At 21.7% G+C, this 25183-nt stretch overlaps 1 protein-coding gene across 1 annotated transcript in view; it reads right to left on the reverse strand.

Annotated features, from left to right (window-relative positions):
* Window positions 1-23765, reverse strand: part of LOC129612820 (bestrophin-3) — a 51494-nt gene extending 27729 nt beyond the window's left edge. The window contains exons 1-3 of the mRNA XM_055526603.1: window positions 23511-23765; window positions 23112-23338; window positions 207-317 (exon numbers count right to left, since the gene is read on the reverse strand). Of these exons, the coding sequence (XP_055382578.1) occupies window positions 207-317; window positions 23112-23182 (182 nt within the window). The 5' untranslated portion in view covers window positions 23183-23338; window positions 23511-23765. The remainder of the gene's footprint in view (window positions 1-206; window positions 318-23111; window positions 23339-23510) is intronic.
* Window positions 23766-25183: the final 1418 nt, after the last annotated feature.

Here is a 25183-nt window from a genome sequence, read left to right on the forward strand (position 1 = left end):
AAATTAGTAAATTAATAATTAATTTTGTAAAAATTTTCAATTTCTTAGAAATTGTGAATTCATATTTTATAAGAAAAAAAAAAATGAATTAAAAATCAATTAAAATTCTTTAATACAAAATTTGTTTGAAATGAATTTTCAAAATGGCCAACTTAAAACTAAATTTTTTTATAAATTTCAATATTATTGATTATTTAAGTATTTACCTTTGCTGAGGTTCTGTTAGTGCAAATCTATAAACTAAATTAATTGTATAATATAAACATAAATATGCTATTAATTCTCTCCATACAAGTTTATAAACACTACCGCGCCATCTGAAATCAAATAGAGAAATATAAATAAACATTAGTATTATTAGAATTAATTAATCACTTTATATTAATTTTAATTTTTTAATTTTTAATAATTTGCAAACAATTATGAATAACACTAAATTCAATTCTTACGAGTACCTTAATTTGACAATATTATATTGACAATAAAAATTGGTATAAAATTTTTTAAAATTGCCTTTCTTTGATCAATAAAGGGGCTGGTATAATGGTATCTATAAAAGATTCTAATTCATCCATAGGATAGTAAATTCTACAATATTTTATATTTACACACACAAACAGAGCCGACACATTAGATCTTTCGCAATGTCCGTAAAACATCAATGTTTTCAATATGGCCTTCAAACGCCACCAAGCGTTCAGTTACATTAAATCAAAATTTTACATAAGCTGCAAAATATTACAGCCTTTAACTCGGAAAATTTACTTTCTATTTAAATGTTTCCAATCAATCTTCAATTTAATCGTAAAACTTTTAAAATTAATAATATTATGATCTTCTTAAAATGTAATATAACATAAGATTATATTTTATTAATGATTGTACTATTTTAATAATTTTTATAATAATCTATGCTGTGAGTCACATGCCATATAAATTTTATATTCTTAAACATTGTACATATTAATTAATAATGTGGAAGCTTATGAAAAGAATGTTTTTTCCATTTATTTATTATTTTTTTTAACAGCCAATTAAACATGTTAATAATATAGTAATCATTTATGTTAGATTAAAATCACGACCTGCATGATATATTTTTTAAATTAATATAGATACTATAATTTAAATTTTTTTTTTTGTTATGATGAATAAACGAATAAAAATTCTTATCATCATTATTTGAATTTCAAGTGTTGGTATACTCAAAGTGAACTCGTCAATATTTGTATAGAACAAACAGATACGAATACATAATGTTATAATATTGAAAAATACATATGAATCACATATTACTTATGTGTAAATATTATAAACTTTTCACAATAATTAAGAAACCACTTATGGCTATAAATAAATAAAATATAATTGAGCGCCACCACTTAGTTATTTTTCGAAAATAATTAAATTAAATTACATAATAATCGATTATTAAATATTCTGGCTTGAAATAATTATTACTGGTGGCTTGAATTTTTTAGGTACATAAATATTTAAAATCAAATGGTATTTGTCTGCGCGATGAAGGGCATTTCTATTGAAATTCCAATATATTGGTAAATATCTTATTTATGTTATGATTCATAAAATTATTTATGTTACTTGATGTGGCATAACGTAATTTGACAATGTTACGTAACGTCACATTTTGACAATTTATATCAAGAATTAGTCTCATACACAAATCTGGCTTTAATAGAAAATGGAGGACCAGCTCTATCCCCATCGTTTCAGCTTCCTTTTTAGTTATTTGCTAAATTACTCTTCTAGTTTTAGAACGACGCTCAGAATCATTTAAGATTTAAAACATTAACGTTCAACATCCCTTTCTTTGTTATATATTTTGCAACTATACACATTTTTTGATAGGTATGTATATGAAGATGGAAATTCTATAATACACTTTTATATATATAGATCATAAGATTAAAAAAAAAATTAAATTAGAATTTTTTATTATTCATTCTAGATAGGAACACTAAATTTCAACCGTTTCGCACTAATTATTCGCAAAAACTAAAATTACTTCATTCAAAGCAAGAGTGGCAAAAAAAAGTAGAGAAAGTAAATTTTTTCTAATATATATAACAATATACGAGTAGTTATAATTACAACCAATTATTTTAAAAATAAAATTTTAACCTAAATTTAATTTTATTCAAGTGTCCTAAAATATGATTTTTTTTGTTCTTTACAAATTCTGTCCGATATAAAAAACAAAATCTAATGGTTTAAATGAAAATCTATTAGTCTAATTATTAATTTACATTGTAAATAGAATAAAATTTTATTTTCTAAAACACTTACAATTATTATAATTTTGCGGTCACTGATTTATGATGACTAATAACAATAGAATTATTTATAGAATCACCCTCTCAAGCCAACCTATCCCATTTTTTCAATTAAAAAATAAGCAAGAATAATATAATGCTAGACTTTTTAGATTAATATGCATAACATAGTGCAAAAAATAAAACACATAATAAATTATAACAAAAACTATGATACAAAAGCACTCACTCACTCACCTAAAAAATTAAAAATGGCAAAAAAATCGCTACACTACATTCTCATTAAAAATAAAAAATGATTTTTTGTTCTTATTTTTCATATTAAATATTTTATAAATCCAATTAAATGTCAACACATACGTAAATATAACGGTTTTTGCAAAACGATTATTATTATACGAGTACTAACTATTTAAATTTTTTTTATTGTTATTATAAAGGTAATTGTTATAAAATGTATGTACTATATTATGTATGTATATTTGTGGCATTTCATCCATACTGTTTTTAATGTTTACGAAAGCAATAAAAGTGTTATACATTTTTAATTGTAATAAATTTTATATCTTTAAATGACGCGAATTATAAAAATACACAGAGTAAATGAATCAAATAACAAAATTAAAATTAAAACAGTAAAAACCAACAAAGCTTTTTGACAACGCTTAATGGACTTGAACAATGTTGTCATTTCATATTAAAAGAAATCATTTTACTCCGATATTATTATTGATAAAATTGGAATAACAAGCCCAGACAAATTGGAATTTCATTCAATTAACATTATGTTATTATGATTTTAGCTTCTTATTTATATATATACGAGTAACTCTAATAAACATATTTCATAATTATCTTTCAAAATAATATCATAAAGAATAATGTATAACAGTTATACATTCTAAGAATTTCAACTTTTATACATACAACTTAAATAAATGGCATATATACATATTTAAGAAATTTTTCAAATATTTTACATAATAAAAAAAAAATCTGTTATACATTATAAAATTAAAATCAAAGTTAATTATTTAAATGCTATACTTGATACTATTTCAAAACTAAAAACACTGAGGCAACATCATGATTTTCATTGAGGCAACATCATGTAAAGCAGTTTACTCCTATAATATCCAAAAAAATACAATAAAATTTATTCATTGCTATCAATTGCATATATTATACGTACGTAAATATTTGTTGTATACTAAATTTTATGTATATTGACGTGATTACAATTCGTAAACATAAAACTTTAACCTAACTTAACTCTGATTTTGAAAATTAACTTAGAAATTAACAAAGATATAATGTATGTGTATACTATACAGGTAAAAGTGCGAATATTACGAGTATAACAATTATTTGTTAATGCACTTATAAAAATTATATACATAAATACATAATACTATTAGTATAATTAAAAATGTCATGAACAATTAAACAGGTATGTACATATTTAGAATTCTAAATAAGATTTTAATTTTTATTATTTTTACTCACTTTTGATATAAAAATAAATAAAATATCAAAGTTCAAAGTTTTATACATTTTGTATACCTTAAGTACTTAAATGTAAAATAAATTTTTAATTCTACATTATACTTTACTCGTTCCTTTAAATAATAATAAATGTGCTATATGAAGAGTCTGGCGCACTTTATTTACCCTAATGTCGAGAATTACCAGAACCAATGTAACAGAATTAGCTTATCCTCTCAGGGTTTAAAATAACAACAATTGTTTATTAATAAAAATTAAGCATTAAGTATAAGGAAAGAATGCAAATTGAATTTCCCTATTAATTTTCGATTAGCAATTATTATTACTACATATTAACAATAACATAACAATCAAATACCGTTACAATACAAAATCACACAATGTTAGTTATTGTTATTATTAGTATAGTTTTCAATATGATTTTGCAATTTTGTCACGATATTTTTTGATAAAAATCTTCTATCATAAATTAAAATATATAACATATTTAATACGTACATGCAATTATTTCCACTTTTATTAATTCGTATACACAATAATTTCTTGTTAATTTCTACTTTCATTAGACTGTAATGATCAAATTAAAATCATTATAAATTAATTTAAACACTAAGTATAATAAGTATACATTTTTGAATTATATTATTTTTAAATTAATAATTATTGTCAATATAAAAACAAATAATATTAAAATTCTTATCTTTACTTTTTTTTATAATTTATTTAAAATAAATCACGAGAAACGTGTTATATGCGACAACGAAATGAATGTAATATTTTATCAAAAGAATATTAAAATATATACATATATTATATTTTGTATCAAATTGTTATGGAATTCAGTAATTAAATAAGTAGTATTAAATCCCATTGGGATCAGGCTATAATGTAAACCTGTATTATGTTATAAACTTTCACAATTTAATTAAATTCCAGATGGGAATTGGTCTTAAAATGTAAATGTGTGTTTAATATTAGCACATAAATTTGCTTCCGCTTTTCCAACTGATATTTCAGTAAGTTACACACACCAGTCAACTTGTGGTTTTAAAAAGCAATCATAAAATCATTTATGTAGAACAATTTTATTAAAAGAAAACGGCATTCTAAGTCGAATTTGGTAACAGCTTTCAATGTGCATAGGTACCTATTCCGTGAACATAAATTTGAACTTAAATAACAAACTAATTATTATTATCATTTTTAAAAATTAAAGCAAAATTTTAGATTTAATTTACTGGAATCCGATATTATTTCGAATTAGCAATTTTTTGAAAATTATTTCAATGTTTTAGTTTTTTATACTTTCAACTACATTGTGATAAATTTAAATAATTCTCCGCGTTTAATTTTAAAATTTGAATAAAGGTGTGTACATATATAAAAAATAACAATTTTTGAAAATTAAAATCTAAATTTTAACCTTGTATCGATAAGATTTGTAAATGCAAGGCGTATAGCAGACCGTACTCCGTGAGTATATGTTTGGGTACTTCCTATTTCTTCACTGGCTCCACACTTTAATAGATAGTGCGTTGAGGTCATCTACAATTCCTCACACAATATGATTTAATATTTCACTTGAAAAACCTTTTTTCGAATTTGTGTGTTACTTTGAAATCACAGAATTTACTAAAAAAAAATAATTACTTAGTTATTTTTTTTAATGCTCGCCGAGACTTTAAAAACAAAATATTTTTACATCAAAGAATTTTATCAATTTAATTCCATAATTTTTCAATAACATAAAAAGTTTTGAAAAGAATTCATAATATAAAAATTTATTAAAATTATTTATGATAACAAAAAATAAGTTGATTATATAACATACGAGCGTAAATACCTTATACATAATTAATTTATAATAACAATAAAAAATATTAATTTTATAATTATACAAATTAGATAATTTGTAATTTAAAATAAAAAAAAATGGATAATAACAAGGTTTCTAAAATATTTCATATGAAAATTATCAAACTTGTTTTTTTGAATTTCGAATGCCGAAAAATATTTAGTGAAAATACTTTAAAAACAAAGCCCTATTAATAATTAAACATCTGTTATATAAAAAACATTTATATGTAAAATTTAAATACTAAAAAATAAAATCATTAGAAATTTTTTTAAAATCGTACGTTATACACCATAATGGGTTATTTAAACTCTGAATACGTCACTGGTAATTAAAAATTATAATAGATGAGAAAACCGTAAAAATTCGACATTTTTTATAAAATTAATAAAATTTCAAAAGAACATAATTTAACTTGGAGATAGCGTTGAATTCGTATGAAATCCACCAATAACTAGATATGATATGATGAGATTATAATGGAGGAAATTGAATTCAATCGAAATCCAAGCTTGAGTTCAAGTTATGACTCTTTTAACGGTACATTAAATATTACACCTGAATCTGTTAATTTCGTATAATTGTGGAGCTCATATTTGTAGAGTTTGTCAGGATCTTTATTTTAATTTAACCTTTAATACTAATACTAATATTTAAGATTACATTAACCAATTTTAACATGAATCTTTTTTTGTAATTTTTAGTGAAAAAAAAACTTACATTCCCGCCTTACTTTTCGTATAATATTGCGATTTGTTTGGAGAACTGTCAGTACAATATTGAAAAAGCAAAAAAATTAAATAGAAGTGACAAATGACAATTATTGTTAATTACAAGTCAAGTGTTGCCACTAGAAGAAATTTTATAAGGTCGAATTTTTAAAAACATATAGTGATGCAAAATATTGTAAAGTTGATATTATTATAATTTCGTGCTGTAGATTAAGCGCATTTAACTAAAATACTTGTAAAATGGCACGAAATTCCACATTTTATCAGTGAAAAAATCTCATTTTCGAAAACAAGCAACATTATAATTTAAGTACCAATCATGTTCTAATAAATAATACAGCAGCTAAGCAAATTGTTAAGTTCCCACCACATTCAAACATATTAATGGTTTTTCAAATATTTATTATAATTACATAATTTTTTTTATCTAAAATTCTGAATTTTATTTTTTAAGCCCTAACCAAAAACACTTACTTCAATATAGAAAATGATTAGAATTTTATAATTACCTTAAACTGAAAAAAATAAAAATTTTTTAACCAAGTCTATACACTATGGCAAGTGTTCTTTAAACATCTTTTGTCGTTTTCAATTTATTGCAATTTTCACACAAAATTTATTTTTTTAACTTTTTTTACCGAAACTAATTTAAATTTAATGATTGCTTATAATTATTATTGCAGCAAAAAAAAAAAAAAAACAAAACAAATTTTACTTGAAAATAATCAATTTTTAATTGAAAATTTAAAATTTATGAGTTTTATTTTATGACTTAACATTAACTTGCATGCTAACAAAAAGTAATAAAGTGTTTTTAAAATCAGAAGTTTCTCTTAATATTCTTCAAAGTTTAGGTAAATTAAAGTACATATAATTTAATAATCACTAAAAAATAATTAAAATTTGACTCTAATACATTATTGATTAAAGATGTAAAAATATTGTTAAATTTTGCAGTTTTTAAAGTTTGGGTAGGAATGATATTTCACTCTGAAAATTTGCGCTGTTTCGTTGTTACTGTTAATTGTCACCGTTTTACTAAAAAATCTGATGAGAATATAGTAATTTCTATTATTTGCCGTCAGAAAAAGTCTGAAGTCAAACAGAATTTATGTATACATACGACTTTCATCAAGCAAATCATAGATTTTGTCATATATGTAAACAATAACTAAAAATAACAGGAAAAATCAAATTAATTTTCAATATGGTCACACTGTTTACTTGTACATACCATATAATATTTCTGACAATATCATATGTACGAATTTATCAAATTTATTTTAATAAATTCTAAATTAACATTAATTTTAAATAATTAAAATAAGATTTATTTCGATAATTGAGATGCTTGTTAATTAAATTAAAATTTATTTAAGTAAAACTAATTTAAAAACGTATACAAAACTGTAAAATATTTTAAAAACTAAATAGCTACTATAAATTTATTATGATTTATGCAGAATGAATTGTTTTAAAGAAATGAAATGTGTTGTACAGGGTTTTTGTGTTTTATGGAAACATTTTTAGGAATTGCAGGAATATTACTTGTATAGAAGTAAAAACTAACCTATAAATTTAATTTAAGGTTCGGCGTTTGTTTCGCATATAAAATGTGAAACCATCTGCGAGAGCAAATATTATTCTATTCCTTCATACATTTATGTAAGCTTATTACACGTTACAAGTGTTAAGTACCCTTAATTACATTATAATTAGCAATAAAATATTAAATAAAGATTGTTTCCGTCTGGTCTATATAATTTTTGTCATTCACATAAGTAGGCTTTATTAAAAAAATAGAAGTTTTTATACTAAAAAATCAAAATTTTGTGGATATTGTTTTGTAAATTTTTAAATTGACTAAAATTATAACCACATGCTAAATGATTTTAAATTTTCAATTTAGCATTAAATAATATTGTACAAATAATTAAATATTTGTAAACAAAAAATTTTTCAATATATTATGTATGTACAACGAAAAAATAAACAAGATTTAGTTTACAAATTAGTATTGAGTGGTGAAACAGATTAGAATGTTTAAAATTTTTTTCAAATTGGTATTTTGTAAAATAATTCTATCCAAAATAATATATGAATGATAAAATTCTGGTTCATAACCTAGGGTAAAATTTTATATTTAACTAAATTATCAAACGCTATTAAAATTAATTTATACACAAGGCAATATTTATTATTATTTTTAAAATTTTAGGTTGTTGATGGGAAAACCAAAACTTTTGTTTAATATGGATTGTGCGAAAAGATATTTTAATATATTGATAAGCAATTCTGCGAAAAACAAGCATTTTAATTGAAGGAAAATCCCAAAAACAAAAATATTCTCAAGATTTTTATTGGAACAAGAACAGAATTCAAAATATTTTTAAACATAAATGAAGTTTTCAAAAATTAATTAAAAATTTCATATACCTATACTGCCATTCAGAATATATTTGATACTAGAATTTCTGGATAAGGGGACTACAAGTAAGTAATAGAATTCAAAAATCAAATCAATTTATAGCTATATTTAATTTTTCTATAAAATTTCATCATTTTTTGTGTGAGAAAATTTATTTTTCTTTTTTTATATTATTACTTTTTCAAGTTAATTAATTTTAGAGATTCATTGACCTTTAATAATAATAATATACTGTATAATAATATATTGTATGATATTAGAAAAATATGATAAAGCTTTTACTTTACACATAATACTTGCAATATGTACAAATATACATATATATAAATTAAAATTTTAATAGAATTTAATTACGATTTAACGATTTATAGTCTCAAACTTGCAGCAATTTCATTGGATTATGTATATTAGGTTTGAACATTTTCATATTGTTACTGCAATATGTACTGATATCATATTATAACGAAATTTTCAAGTCAAGCTTACATTAGGGCTTGATGTGAGTATCTAAAGAATTTAGATATCTCTTGAAGAGTTATCTAAATTAACATGTGAGCAATGGCGAAGAAAGTAATTACCTTAAAATACTAATAAACCTCAATCGAGTTAAAAAAAAAGAATTGAAATTAATCCGAATAAATTAAAGAAAGAAAATATTAAATTATTTAGCAAAGTTTTGTTGGAATAGCACGTACGCAATATTATATATACATAGTATATACGAATATACAATACTATTGTATAATAACATTGAAATTCTAATTTGAAGCATATTCAACCATATAAAGAATATTTCTATAATCCGTATATGAGAATACCATACCATTTAATACTACACACAAAAAAAAAACTTAGTAATAATTACCAAAAACTGAGTATAAACTACTATTTTTCATGGTACTTTTGTGCTAACAAGTAAATTTGGTAAAAACGACAAATCTTTTACCAAATATTTTGGTAAAAGTCTTAAAATTTAAAATTGACACTTATACTAATAAAAATGGTAGGAATGACGAGGATTCATGGTAAAAGTGACAAAAACAAATGGTAATAATTACCAATATACTTTGGTAAAAATAAAAAATGGCATTGGTAAATTTTACAAGTACATATGGTAACAATAACAAAGGAGAAGGGTAATTATTACCAATACGCTTTGGTAAAAATAAGAAATGGTACTAGTAAGTTTCACAAATATATATAGTAATAATAAAACTGGAAATTGTAATTATTACCAAACGTACAAGTAAAAGTGATATGGCAAGAATCGTCTTTTTATTTCAGTTTTCTTTTCATTTACCAATTCATTTAATATTAACTGAGATGATACTTATGGAATCTGAAATTACTTAAAAAAAACTTGTTAATAAATTGTTTTTCTATTTTAAATTTTTATTTAGACATTTAATTCACTTCAATTTTTTTTAATGTTAATTATATAAAGTTAATATCAAAAGGAAACATTTTCGTGTTTAAAAATAACGTTTTAAATAAACTATACAAAAAAAAAGTTTAGAAAATTTTAACAAAAATCATAGCAGATATTACATAATGCTAAAATATTATTTTTCAGTAATACTACTTTGATTTATTTCATCAATTAGAATATTAACTGATGAATGATTAGTGTTGTTACATATTCCATAAAAAAAATTGGCGACGAAGCTCCAAAATAAATTGGCTTGAATTGGAAATTTTAAATTAAAAATGTAAAAAATTTTAAAACATGTATCTACTGCTTTTGCTATGGAATACATTTTGTATCTTATTCCATCGAAGTAAACTAATATTGCCTCTGGATTAGAGATACAACCTTGAGCAAGCAGCAGAGGTTGAATAGAATCTTGAGATTGAATTTTTTCTTGAATTAAATCTTCAACGTTTTGAGCTGTCCTTCCTATAATTACGAAGGCATTTTGTGAGTCTCGAATGGTAAATTTTTTTTTCCCTTTATCCACAGTTGTCCACAGGGTCTGACAATATTATGCAGTAAATACATCGTTGTGAGAGTTATACCATCTAAAATAGAAATATTGTAAATATTTTGTTAATCAATTTAAAAAATTTGAATACTACGGTTTAAGGTGTAATTTATTGTATTAGAGTAAAGTTTAAATTTTATGTCATGTAATTAAATCTTACTTTCAGAAAAATTTTCGTAATTTTGCAGAACTTCGATTAGTTCCTTTGAATTTTCGTCTTTTATTCTCTCTGTGAATATTTCTCTCATTTTCAAATGAAAACTTGAAATATCTTGCAGTGCATTTTTTGCATTGGGAAACAAGTTTAAAAAATCAATATCAAACTGCAATATAAGAAATTATACAATCACATAACGTATCTAATATTAAATAATAAATATTGTTATATATGATTCCTTACCAGTTTATATCCCAGTGGATCTTTGTACTGTAACCATTCTTTCAAAATGTCATTAGTTGAGGTCATGGCGGATATTTGTGTCAACCTATAATTGCTAGATTTTTTCCAGATTTCTTCAAGCTCTGTGTGAGTCAATGATGGACCTTTTAAAATTTTTAAATATTCATTTAAATATACATTTATAATCACTATTTTTATTTAAGTAATGGAAAGTTTTTAAATGACGCAAAAAAATTACTAAATTATCGAAATTCTTCCTACATTTAAAACATTCTATAGTAAACATTTTAAATACTTTAGATTATGTACAACACATTAAAATTTTTAAACTAAATCTGAGCACAAATATTAACACGGTTTTTTTAAGTTAAATACAGTCCCTAAAATTATATTTAATTGATACCACCACCAAATATATTCAAACAATAACCTTACATTTATTTGTTGCCAAACTGTAATTTTCTTCTCAAATTTTATTTGTAGACTTATTGGTAAATAAATAAGGCAATTAATTTCACTTTGTTTTATTTTTTTTAATTTTATTATAACTAAAAATTTTTTAATTTTATTGTAGTTAAAACTTTTATAATTAAGTTAAAAAACACTTCTTTCTCTTTGACGAACGAACAACGAAATGACGTGATACAACAAGCCGTTACTTTACCAAAAATTATTAGGAATTTGTTTTGTAATACTTACCAAGCTTTTGTAAAATCTACTTAAAGACATGGTAAAACTTATAAAATTAGTGGAATTTACAAAAGCAAATATGGTAGAAATTATTTTGTAAGTAATTTTTACCAATTTCATTTGCAAATTTTACCAAAAGTTTTGTTCCTCTAATAAAAAAACATGGTAATATTTTACTAAATTACTTTGTGAAATTAACAAATTCGTTTGTATGTACGTTACCAATAATTTTTGTTGTTTATACTAAGAAATTTGTTTCATTTACCAAAAAAAATTTTATTTTTACCAATTTTTTTTGCATAATTTACTAAGCTAATCGTAAATTATAATTTTACCATGTTTTTTTTACTTTTTTACCAAATTTTTTTGTTAATATAACCAAAATTGTGGAAAAATTTGGTAAATTTGACAAAAAAATTGTAAATATTACCAAAAAATGATTGTACAGCGTTTTTTACCAAATACTTAGTAAAAATTACAATTATTTTTTTTTGAGTGTAGTTTTGTTCCTTTAATTGTCTTTAATCTTCTCGATAAAAAATTTCTCTTAACACAATATTTTTCATCTTCTTTCCTTGCCGTTTAATCTTGTTTATTTTATAAAAAATTAATAATATGGCAACACTTTATTAAATATTTACGGAATATCCCCGAAAGTATATAACGATAAAAATTATATTAATAAACATTATTAATCTCTTTTATAATATTCATAATTAAAATTAATATGGCGCCTATTCATTATTAATTTTTTACCATTAATTTTACTATAATTTTTAAATTGATATATTCTTATTTTTTTTTATTTTGTTTACTTTCAAATTAATGAACTAATCAAAAAACATTTTTAGTCTATGGTTTTAGTTTTTTTGTTTTTTACAATTATTAGTCATTTTAATTCCAATATTTTCTAAATTTTAATCATTTTTTTTTTCATTATTAGAAAAAAAAAAATATATTAGACTTTGTTGTAAACTAAACTGCGCAAAACTAAACATACAAAAAATGTAGTATAACAAATAAAAAACAAATAATATTAATTACATAATTAATCAAATTAATCCTCAACAATAGTATATAAAATTAGTTGAAATAAAAATTTGAAATAAAATCAAACAAAAAAAAAATAGCAAATAAAACCAAAATTTCAATAAATTAATTTTCACCTAAACAAACACATTAATTATAATATTTTTTGCATTATACACACTTATACATATACATATATTTTTTTGCATAAATTTTATTTATATACAACACAAATACACACATGTAATTAACGGATCAATTGTTTTTGTATTTAGATTTTATTCTATATAATTAATAAAATATGTTGCACATATGTTTTTTATTCGGTTTTTTTTTTATAAATAGTAATTAAAAATATACTCTCTAAATGTATAATGATTACATTGAACCGAAATTTTTTTTGTTAATTAATATAAGGAAATGAAAAAATATATTTAAAATAATATTTAAACACAAAATAAAAAATTAAAATTTATTTAGAGAAAAAAAAATAAACAACGTTAACAAGAAGTTTATAGTGATACAGCACCTGTAAGGTATATTAATTTTGCGAATATCAAAAATTTGGTACTTAAATGTTTTGATTCGAAAATTATTAAAACTTATTAGAATCTTATTTTAAACGAAAACCCAAAAACACGTAGTTCCACTTAATCCTGTTTAGTATTACACTCAATGTAACACTCTCCCATTGCGTGCAACACTATCAACTCCATCGTTGTTGTAAAACAGTAAATGACAAGAAACGTTATACAAATATTAAACTAAATGTTGAAGTTACACAAATATTAAACTATAGGTCAGGTTTTACTCTTATATTAAGCAATTAAGAGGATTTTCCATAAGAAATTCAGTGGTTCATTTCCAAAATACTGTGAAAGAGTGTGGTTTTCTCTTTTCATTTTGCATTGCAACGCGTTCATATAACATATTGACAATTACGATATGTTTAAAAATTCTAATAGGTACGTAACGTATAAGGTAATTACAACTGCATAGCGTATATGGTGATTCAAAATTTACAGACGTACAATAATAATAATAAAGACGTACAAATTTACCTTGGTTATTTTTACAGTCATTTTACCAAATGAAATAAGAATTATACGATATTATACGATATTAAAAATTAATTTATATAGTAAATTCAACACCATTCAATTTTAATGCTCAAGAATAACAGAGGTCAAAATATATTTTTTAATATTACATATTATGTTTCTCAAATCTACATAATACATGATGGATTTCTAAACAAGTTATCATGTTTTTAAGATATTATAATTTGTCTAGACGTTCTTTTTTCATAAATAAAATAAAAAAAAAGAAAATAAATAAATTATGTTTAACATTTTTTCTTACAAATTTCAAAATGATTTTTTAAAAACTCTTATTTGATTAGCTTTTTTAAGCAAAAAATAAAAAAAAAACAGGTGTCTCATTTTTATTCAAAATTATTGAAATCAATCACCAGTAGCAGAAAAAATTTGGTAAAAAAAAATTCATAAAATCACAATAAAAATATTACAGGTTAAAATCGTGCTTATATAATTTATTTATGATAAAATTTAGGTTAGATTTCTTGTTTATTATTAATCTTTTTCCTATAAAATACGTTAATACAAATGCAAATACAAAAATCATTCAACTGTAAACTCGTCTACATACATAAGTATAATACAATTCAATAATAATATGATCACTATCATTATTATTTACAAAAATACATTAAAGAAAAGTCAATTCCATCATCAACAATATTCATCGTAATCACTATTATTATTAACATCATAATGATTATCATGATCGTGATCGTTATATACATAATATGTATTCATAAATTTGTAGCACTACAGTGCGTATGTAAATTTTTAATGATGTATTGCAATTGTTAGTGCTACTGTTCTATTACTGTTATTTTTACTACTTTAATCTCTCATCTCCCACTCTCTCTTTCTTTCCTGATTTTTATATTCTCTTTAAAACCTATGTACACAAATTACAGTCCACGTTCATATTAAATAATTAATATATGTGCGTATATATTATAATATGGAATCAGATATTTTTGTTATACATGATTATAACAATAGATTATACACATACGGTACGTATTACATTATTTTTTCAAAATTACTTTAATCATACGTAAAATGTAACGTAATATGTATGATCTATGATAATATGTATGATCACACAAAAGAATGATAAATTTCTTTTTTATTTACTTTTAGAAACCTATTTACATAGAAAGATGTAGCACATCCAATACTTTCGACAGTTCTGATCTTTTTTCCGGTTCATGTATGAAGTATCACATCTATCGCATCTTGGAAATCTTGCACAAAACAATGAACACGTCAGATTTGGATCCAAAAAGTGAATACACACTGAGAATGTGTATTGTTAATTTACCGGAATGGTAGGAGTTTAAACATGTCGTCTCCATTGGTTTTGATCTCCTGCGCGAATATATTTTTAAACAAAGTAAACCAGTAACAGGACGAACGCTACAGAGAAATATATCATTGGGAAATGTGCTCGTGAGAACATTAGAATTAACCCTGGGAGGCGTAAGATCCATTATTATGTTAAACTACGAGAATCGAAATTCATAAAGGCTGAAAGGTCGATCTATATATAACTAAAATGCATTGTATTGGTGTTTGATACCTTCTTTAAGAACTCACAGCACGACATGATTGAATTACTACTTTTATTTTTATTTTAAATAACATGTTGAAAAGCTTAATCAAAGTGCACACCAAATATAACTGGTTCAATGACTATTTAAAAATAAATCGACAAGGTAGATAAAAATATATCTACAAAGAGAAACACATGTACATTTCTTTAAATAAAGGTGTATCTAAAAATATTTTTGAGTAGTCCGAAAATATCTTTTTTTTTTGGTCAACTTTTTTTCTTGTCAAAATTTAACACGATTACAGTGTACAAAAGTGTTTTCAATTAAGAAAAAGAAAAAAAAAATCATAATTTCTTTTAAATTCAAAGCATTGCAACCAGTCATTTTTTTCTCACTTTAAACGTCATTAAATAATCACTTGACACGATACTGCAATAAAATATTATAATTTTTGGCATTTTACATAAAAATTGATGGTTAAGTCACAAGAAAGATTAATTTTTTTTTTGTTGTTGTTGTGTACTTTGTCAAATATTCAAAATTTTGAGTTACGTTAATTTTCTTTCCTCTATTTAAATTCGAAATATTTGTTTTTTTTTTTTTAATTTCAAACACGTTTTATTTTATCATTTCTGTATATAGTATAGAGTGCTTCCTTACATACTTTATTCAAAATTAAAAAATTTTATGTAAATTAAAATACAAAACACACAAAAAAAATAAGAAATATTCCGAAATATTTAAGAGAAATTCGTTTTTTTTTTTACAATTTTTAAATTTTACTCTCATATTTCAATCGAACACGTGGATTAGATTATATACTTGTATACTGGAGTAAGTAATAAGCTGGTATCGATGTTTAATTTACAATGTATTTAAAAATTCAACCCAAAAATGTGCATAGAAAATAAAAATAACGAAAGTATAATTTTACGGTATAGATAATTGTGAGCTTAATTTGCCCGGTAATACAGGTAAACCGCTTATTAAATATTTTTTTGTATAAAAATATCACATAATCGCGATTCGCGTAACAAAAATTTATAGAAATCGAATTACATTATCAAATTATTTTTTATGCAATATTAAATTTGTAATAATTTATATTATAGGTATTTAGGTTTCATTTCTTTGGAAAAAAAATTTGATTTTTGAAATTTAACATTCGAAGTATGGTGATAGTACATTTGATATAAATATATGACACTTGTAAAATGTTATTATCCTAGTATACAAACACGTTTACATTTATGGGTTTAATATTTTTAAATGACATTCTTGTATAAAATTACCTAAAGCACGTAAATGGATCCGGTATATAATATACAGTACTTATACGATTATAAAAAAATTTGACTATCGTAAGTCGGATGCCGCATTGAGAAAATAAGTGGAACTTGCTGTTTCAATATGTTAAGTTAATTTAGATTCTCTCCCAAATTTCAGTAAAAGTAAAAATTTTCTTGTGCTAAAATTCAAATTAAATGAACTTTAACAGGGAGACGGAAAAATCACTACAAGAATTTCAAGAAACGCATTTATAAATGTCCATGATTTCGCCGCAAACCATCTTTAAAATTCCGCAAACAAATTTTATTAAAATAGAAGTAATACACTTGTCAAAATATGGCAAACAATTAAATTTAAATCCATTAATATCATATATAAAATTGAATACCCTAATTAATAAAATCAAATACCTACATAATATTACAAAACTGTAAATTTGTAATAAGTAATCACTTAACTTACAATATGATTTATACGTAATAACTTAAGTAAGTAATTTGTAGTACATTATACTTTCATTTTTACTATTTTGTATACTGTAATCACTTATATATATGTAAACGTTATGTATACATTAATCTCATTATTATTTTTAACAAGTATAATTTAAATTGTACAAAAAGGTTGGTAACACTCAACATGAATTTTTATAATTACTTTCAATTTATACCTTTTATATATTTTCTTTTGAAAAACTTTTTCATTTTTTTGGTTTGGCTACTGGGCATTTTTGTTTTAGAAATACAATAGAAATTTATAAATATGTATGTATGTATGTAGATAGTAAGTAGTTAGTTAACAAAATGTTTAACATAAATACAAATAACTTTTCGTTTTCAAAAAGAAAAATTAAAGATAAAAAAGGTATAACATTTGTTTTTTTGTTATTGTTGCAACAAAACATTAATAAAACACTACATAATACACTAAATGTTTAACAATAATATCATTTAACAATATTGTAGGTATTCATTTCTTATAATAGTGTATAAAAATGTGTATTTCAATCATTTTTCTACCTACATGTCATATACAAAAATGTTTGACATGAAAATCAAAACATAACCTTAGTCTATTATAATTGTTGTGATTTATATGTCAATTTTATGTCATTTCAAACATTTTCTGTATTATTTATCTGTTCTTTAAATTTTTAAGTTAAAACATTAATTGTAAGTAAACCTAAACAAATTAATATTTTGAAGGTAAAAAGTAATTATAATATTGTTGATTATAAGGTTAAGATTAATAACCATAAAAATAAGAATATATAATTTATAATCCCGTATAATTTGTTACTAATATTATTAATTTTTATAGATAATGTTGAGGTTATTGCAAATTTTATTGCATCCAATCGGAATTAGCATTCGTAACGCTCTCGTTCAACTATTACACACTGGCGTCACAACTATACTGCGGTCGGATTCATTATTAATACATCTTTTATAGACGTGCATTTTAGTAGTTGTGCTCGCATAATGAACAACTCATTACACAATTTATAACTGAAAATAATTGAAGTATGGTAAGTACAAAATATTTTCATTTTTTTTTTCACTTTCAATTTCAATCTTCAGTTACTTATTATTCAAAATATATAAATTATTCTCTTATTCAATCGATTTTTATTGTTTTATATAAATAAAAAATTTATGTATAGGTATCCACATTACTTATTTTGCATATATTTCAAAAATATTATATCTACACTTTAAAATTTATATAATATGTTCACATATTATTATTGATAATATTAAAAAATGTCTACATATTATGATTATAAATGAATAACTGAACAACACGAAAAAAAAAATAAATACATAAATATAAAAAAATTGTTAATGCGAACCTTGCGGTCAAAGAGAAAATTATTTTGTGTGCTTATATAAAGATATAAAATTTAAAAATTTATCAATTATTCAAATCACAAATTGAAATTAATTGAATGGAATTTAAAAAAAAGAAATAAAACAAAAAAAAAAAAGAAATAGGAATTTCGTTAAAATATCTTGAAATTTTTGTTGATTTTTTTGACATTAAATAATTTATTACATGAACAATATTGTTTTATATAATACACAAGCGCTGTCTTCATGAAATAATTTAAAAATTTATTATAAAATCAGTAAGCTTTGCTAAACAGCCTAGGTAGCACACACCAGTAAACAGAATGAGAAACTAATATAAATTTTACACTGCATTCCTTCTTAAAAATATTTTGAATTTGTCATTTCTCCGTCTTTGTCATTTTTCCGTAGAAATCATGAAATATGACAGATAATCGAGTTGATAAACCTATTTTTGATTCTCTTCTCTTCTTGCTTCCATAGCAAAAGTTTTATTTGTAATTACTTTAAAATTTAAGTACAAAATAAAAATTCTTAATGTTTTTTTTTAATAATTATTCTCTCTTTAATTTTTATGTTTACTTAGAATTGAATATTTCCATTTTTGACAATATTAATATGTCAAATAAATTTTTTATAGTAGTTAATTATAAGTAATAAACTGACCACCCAAATATAGGACCCAATAATGAATTTTATGCTTCCAAAACAATAATTTTATGAGAATAAAATTAATTACCTATTATCTTAAAATAAATCAAACAATCAATATAATTATTATTCAACGAGTCATTATAAATTTTTGTAAATATTCAATTATATTACATAATTTTTGTTCCGGTGTTTAAATTTGTCATACTGCAAGTACAAAATGTTAAAAACAAAACCAAATTATTTATTATTTTTTTATAATAAAGGAATGCACTGATTATTTTTAAATATTTTACATAAATAATCAATTAATGATAAAGATAATTGATTATAATAATTAAATGAAGTTGAAATTGATTGAGTTGAGCGTGTTGAAACAACTCGTATTTCTTACTCATTTTTCATACTCTGTTATCATATTTTGAGAGAATTTAAATTGTCAAGTGATCAACTTTTTCAGAGAAAAATTTTTGTATTGAGCTACTTTCTCTCTGCAAAAATAATTTTGCATGTACGTTTAAAGTTAAAACTCAAAATAAACTTAATACAAAAAAAAAAACTCAAAACTTTTTAGTAATAGGTTAACATAAAACACTAGCAAATATTTTAAGTTTAAAATATTTTAAAAAATTTCGTTAATAATATCGTTAATTATTATAGTTATTAACGTTAAAATTCATCAAATTGTAATTATTATTTTTGTTCGAATGTCATTCGTTTTCATTATACGAGTAGTAAAGAAACAAGACCTTGAACTTTCATTTAACAGGAGTTCATAAAATAAAACTCGAAATATAAGCAAATTTATTTTAAATTAAATTTTAATTTTATGCTAATTATGCAACAATATTGGCACCAAACTTTTTGTTATAGTTAAAAATATATAAAAGTTTTTTATAATTTTTACTTATTCTTTTTTTAAAAAATTTTAACTTTTATAGTCAAAACGCACTCACACATTTGAAATATGCACAATTCATAATTATTTTACTGAATTTTTTAAATACAATTTAATAATTCTACCTATTTTATAATATAGCAATAATAAACAAATACCTAATATAACAAATACTTAATATAACAAATTTTTTATATAAAATTAAATTTGTTTCCAATTGCTTTTAAAGTTTATATAAATTTTAATATTCAAATTACGATAAGAAAAAAAAAAAATATCCAAATCAAGGTAATAAATTGAAATGTGCTAAAAATCAATAAAAATTTAATCATTATACACTTTTAACTCAAGTGAATCTTTAAAAATTAATAAATTAAATAAGAAAAAAAAAAACAAATAAGTAATCGTTTAGCAAATATAACTAAAAATTTTAAGGTAAAAAAATACAAAATAAACGTGAAATATGGATGATTTCGTATAGCAAAACAAAGTAAGCAAAAAAAAAAAACAATCATCTTAAAAAATGAAAGTTTCCGGAATCAGTTGGTTTGCACAAAATGTGAATAACTCGCATAACTCGCAAAAAAAAAAATTAAATTTAGGTGGCAATAAATCAAGGAAGGTGAGAGTTTTTTAATAGGAATTTTTTTTTTTAATATTTTTACCATGAAATCGAAATTTGTATACGTACAATGTGCTTTTATCAAAATAATTATTCATATTTTGGGAGTTATTTTAATAGAGTCCTATTGTTACGAATTACATACAAAATTATTAACCCTTGCAACCCACATCACAAATATATCTAATTGAGTTACTGTGGTTTTATAAGTGTAATCAAATGATTTAGCCATAATTGGCAAACTTAACAATTTATTTTGAATTTAAATTTAAATTATAATTGTTAAATTTCGATGATCTTTAAACGTGTACACAAAGAAATGTCAATTAATAATCTATTTATGTATGTATATTTACAATATATAATATGCACAACATTTACGTCATCCGAATGATTTCATTAAAATTTGTAAATATAATTTAATGATTACATATATACGTCATTAATATGGGAATTTTTAATTGATTTTATAAATTTACATACATATGTCAAATTCGGAATAAATTTACCCAAAACATTTTTCAGAAAAAATATAAGAACAAGCTTTTCAAAATTATATAAATTAATTATATTCAAGACTCTCAAATAAAAAATAAATGTAAACTACTTAAAATTCGTAAAAAATTGATAATCACAAAAGTTGAAGGACAAAAAATAATTTTATTTTAGATTGCAGCTTTTAAAAGCCAAAGTTTAATTCAATTTTTCATAAATCAAGTTTAAATAATAAATAGTTTTTATCTTTTAAAATTTTTCCCCTAGAAATTCATCAGAATTTAACAGGAATTCATCAGAAATAAGAGGTGCAGGTATATATACTAAAGTAATTTTACCCAAAAGCAATTAAAAAAAATTATGATTAAACAAAACCTTGAAAAATTTTGTTAACGTCAAAAACTGAAAAAAAAAAAAACGGGATTTATTTAATATAAATTTTAAGAAATTCATAACCTAAAATTTATTTGACATGAAGCATGTTTTTTTTCTCGGTTTTTTTTTTAAATTGTACACAGGTTTTCATGGTTACTTTTATCATTTCTTTTTTCCTGTTATACAAATACATAAAATGTGCTAGTTTATTGCTTAATTTATTGATTTTTTTTTTTTTTGTAAATCTCAATTTAATTTTATCTTGCATTGTTAACGCATGATGACGTATTAATACTTCATATAGTTTGGTATATTCATCTACACAAATAACCATCATATGTAGAGCACTGATGATTTTTTATAATTTAAACAATATTTTATTGGAACCTCAACAGGCAAGAAAATAAAGTTGTCTTTGAAAAATTTTTAATCCTTAAATTTAAAGCTATAATTACTTATATATATATTTATACTTGAACTCAATGAAATTCAAGAAGATCATGTAAACAACCTGTTATTTTATAAGCAAAAAACAAGAAAAAAATATCAAAAGAGTCTTGATTTTTGGCATTGACATTTTATGTATGCTTTAAGACTTCAATTAAATTATAAAATTAATTGGAGCAGAAATCAACAAATTTTTGGCTCACTTATTGCTATAAATTACAAAATATAGTATTTAGTTACTCTTTTAATTTATGCGGAAGAAATTTTCAAAATTTACAACAATTATGATAAATATTTTATGATATAATTTTTTATTTTTGAATTGCATAAATTAAGTAGTGATTTATAAGGAAAAATTCATTTATTGCATAAGATTGTAAAAAAAAACAAATTACAGTGTTGCATTTACATACTTCGGAATTTATAAAATAGAGACTGTAAAGAGAGACTCTTATGACAATTAATAGTTTTCAAATTAATATTAATAAAATTTATTAATTAAAAGAAATTTTATTAATTAATATTAATAAAATTTCTTCAATAAATATTAATAAAATTTCTCTTTAATAATTAAATTAATCCTTGTTAATAATTTTCATTTCAGCTCGAAAGCATCAGTTTCCAAAAATAAAAACCGTTTACATCGTATTATAGAACTCAAAATCTCCTGAATCTACTTTGATTAACTGCTCAAATTTAAAATATAAAAACTCAAGAGGCTTCAATCTACTTTATTAATTGCTCAAATTTAAAATATAAAAATTGCCTAAATTGTCTAAAATAATGCACGTATTTTAGAATATTGTCCACAATTTCCACTCTAAATTTTTAATAAATTATTATATTCACAATAACTTATCATATCGGACTTAATAAAATATTTCCCATTTTTTTTAATAATTAAATAAATTTTATACTTACTTCCATAATATTTTCCAAAAACATCCAAAACTACTACCATTTGGTACTTCACAGGAATATGAAATTGTCATTTTATTTTAATATAGGTACTTTAATCCCAATATAGTACGGTTTTTATTAAATTAATTAAGAATTTTGAAATTCAATTATTTTTTTCTTTATTTTTTATATTAATTCAATGATTTAATTAATTTTATTTTTTTACTAATTTGGTAAATTATAAACACCTAAAAAATATATTTGAAAAATTAATTTAATTTTGTTTTATTGCAAAAATTAATTATTGTTAATTTTAATTATATTTTAATTTTAATTTATTTAAACTAAATCACATTTTATTTTGTTTTTCAAATCAGAATTCATATTTTTTTTTTTCAGAATAATTTTAATGCTTTTTACAACTTAAATAAATTGAGTATGTTTAACACATTCTCGATCGATTATCGAGTATCAAATCCTTTTGTTGACATTATTACAATTTTATTTTATTGAGGTAAGGAAATATTCTTCAATTTATAATTTTGTTGAATTCACAAAATAATTCACAAAAAATAAAGATCACAATAATTTTTTTTTTTGTAAAATAATTAAAAAATTTTATTTTTTTAAATCACTAAATTTGTTTTTTATTTTTTGAATTATTTACACAATTTAAAAATTCACTTAAAATTTTATTATTTATTTTAAAAAGTAATTATTTTATTTAAAAATTAAATTATTTATTATTATAATTTTTTTTAAATAAATTTCACTAATTTTAAAATTAACTTTGTTTTAATTTTTTGCTTAATTCTTTCAATTCAATTCGTCATGAGTACAATTTCATTTTAAAATTTTTTTTAATTCTCATATTAGTTATCTCATTATTAAATATGCAAATTCATCTGCAAAATATAATAAGAAAAATTATTAAACAAATTATTATGAATCGTAAAATTTTTTAAAATTTATTTAATTTTTAACAATTTTTTAAACAAAAAGTATAATATAATTAATGAGCAGAATATTAATTAGTATTATAGGAGTCGCATTTCTTTCCGTATTTCTTAATTATTTATATTTTTGTAAGAGTAATAATTTCATATTTTATTCGCATACGTGCTTAAGTATTCATAAAACAAACTGTTCCCGTCCTATATATAAAAATCTTAACTAAATATACAATATAATAAAAAAAAAAATAAAAAATATTTTTTAAGAGCAAAATACCCATTTTGTAATTTAAATTTCAAATGAATGAATAATCTACAATTTTTAATTCAAAAAAATTCCAAAATAAATATATGTGTATATATGAAGTCAATGTTCTATAAATAAATATAAAAACAAAATATTAATAAATAAATTATTATTTAATTTCAAAATAATTACAAAATATAAAATGTATAATTAAGCTTTTAATAAATTATTAATCATTTTTTAAAGAACAAACGCTCATTCTGCACTCCAATATTTAAAGAAAACCATTAAAATGAAGAATTTGATTTATTACAATTTTATTTTAGTGATTGTGAATTCTTTAAATAATTATCATGGTGAATATTGTCATTAATTGTGGATATTCAAAGAATATTCATGTGGTTAATACTGTTAATTGTCCCCTCTATATAAAAAAATTTGAATTAAATGTGACTTATATATGATAAAATTCAGAAAATGAATTAGTTTTGTGCTACAGAATAATCAAGGAATTTGAGAAAATTTAATAATACAATATCGTCATAAAATAACTAATGAAAATTTTTTTGATTATAATTTTAAATATAAATTACAAAATTTTAATTTAATAAAATTTCTTCATATAAATTTTGATGAATTTCAATTTATCGCACCATTAAATTATTAAAATGAATTCGTGACTGTAAACAATCTATTTGGGTAATTAAAATTATGAAATGAGACATAAAAACGGATGTAAATTTTTTAATAATATTGAAATTACAAATATTTTTTTACAAAAACATTATTATTAATTATTATTTATACTTTGTACTAAAGTTTTTAATTAATTTTAGATTTACAATGAGGATGCATATCTATCTGTATTGAAAATGGATGATGGTTTTTGAAAA

Source organism: Condylostylus longicornis, unplaced genomic scaffold (assembly GCF_029603195.1).
Source record: "Condylostylus longicornis isolate FDR11 unplaced genomic scaffold, ASM2960319v2 ptg000077l, whole genome shotgun sequence".
Taxonomy (NCBI): Eukaryota; Metazoa; Arthropoda; class Insecta; order Diptera; family Dolichopodidae; genus Condylostylus; species Condylostylus longicornis.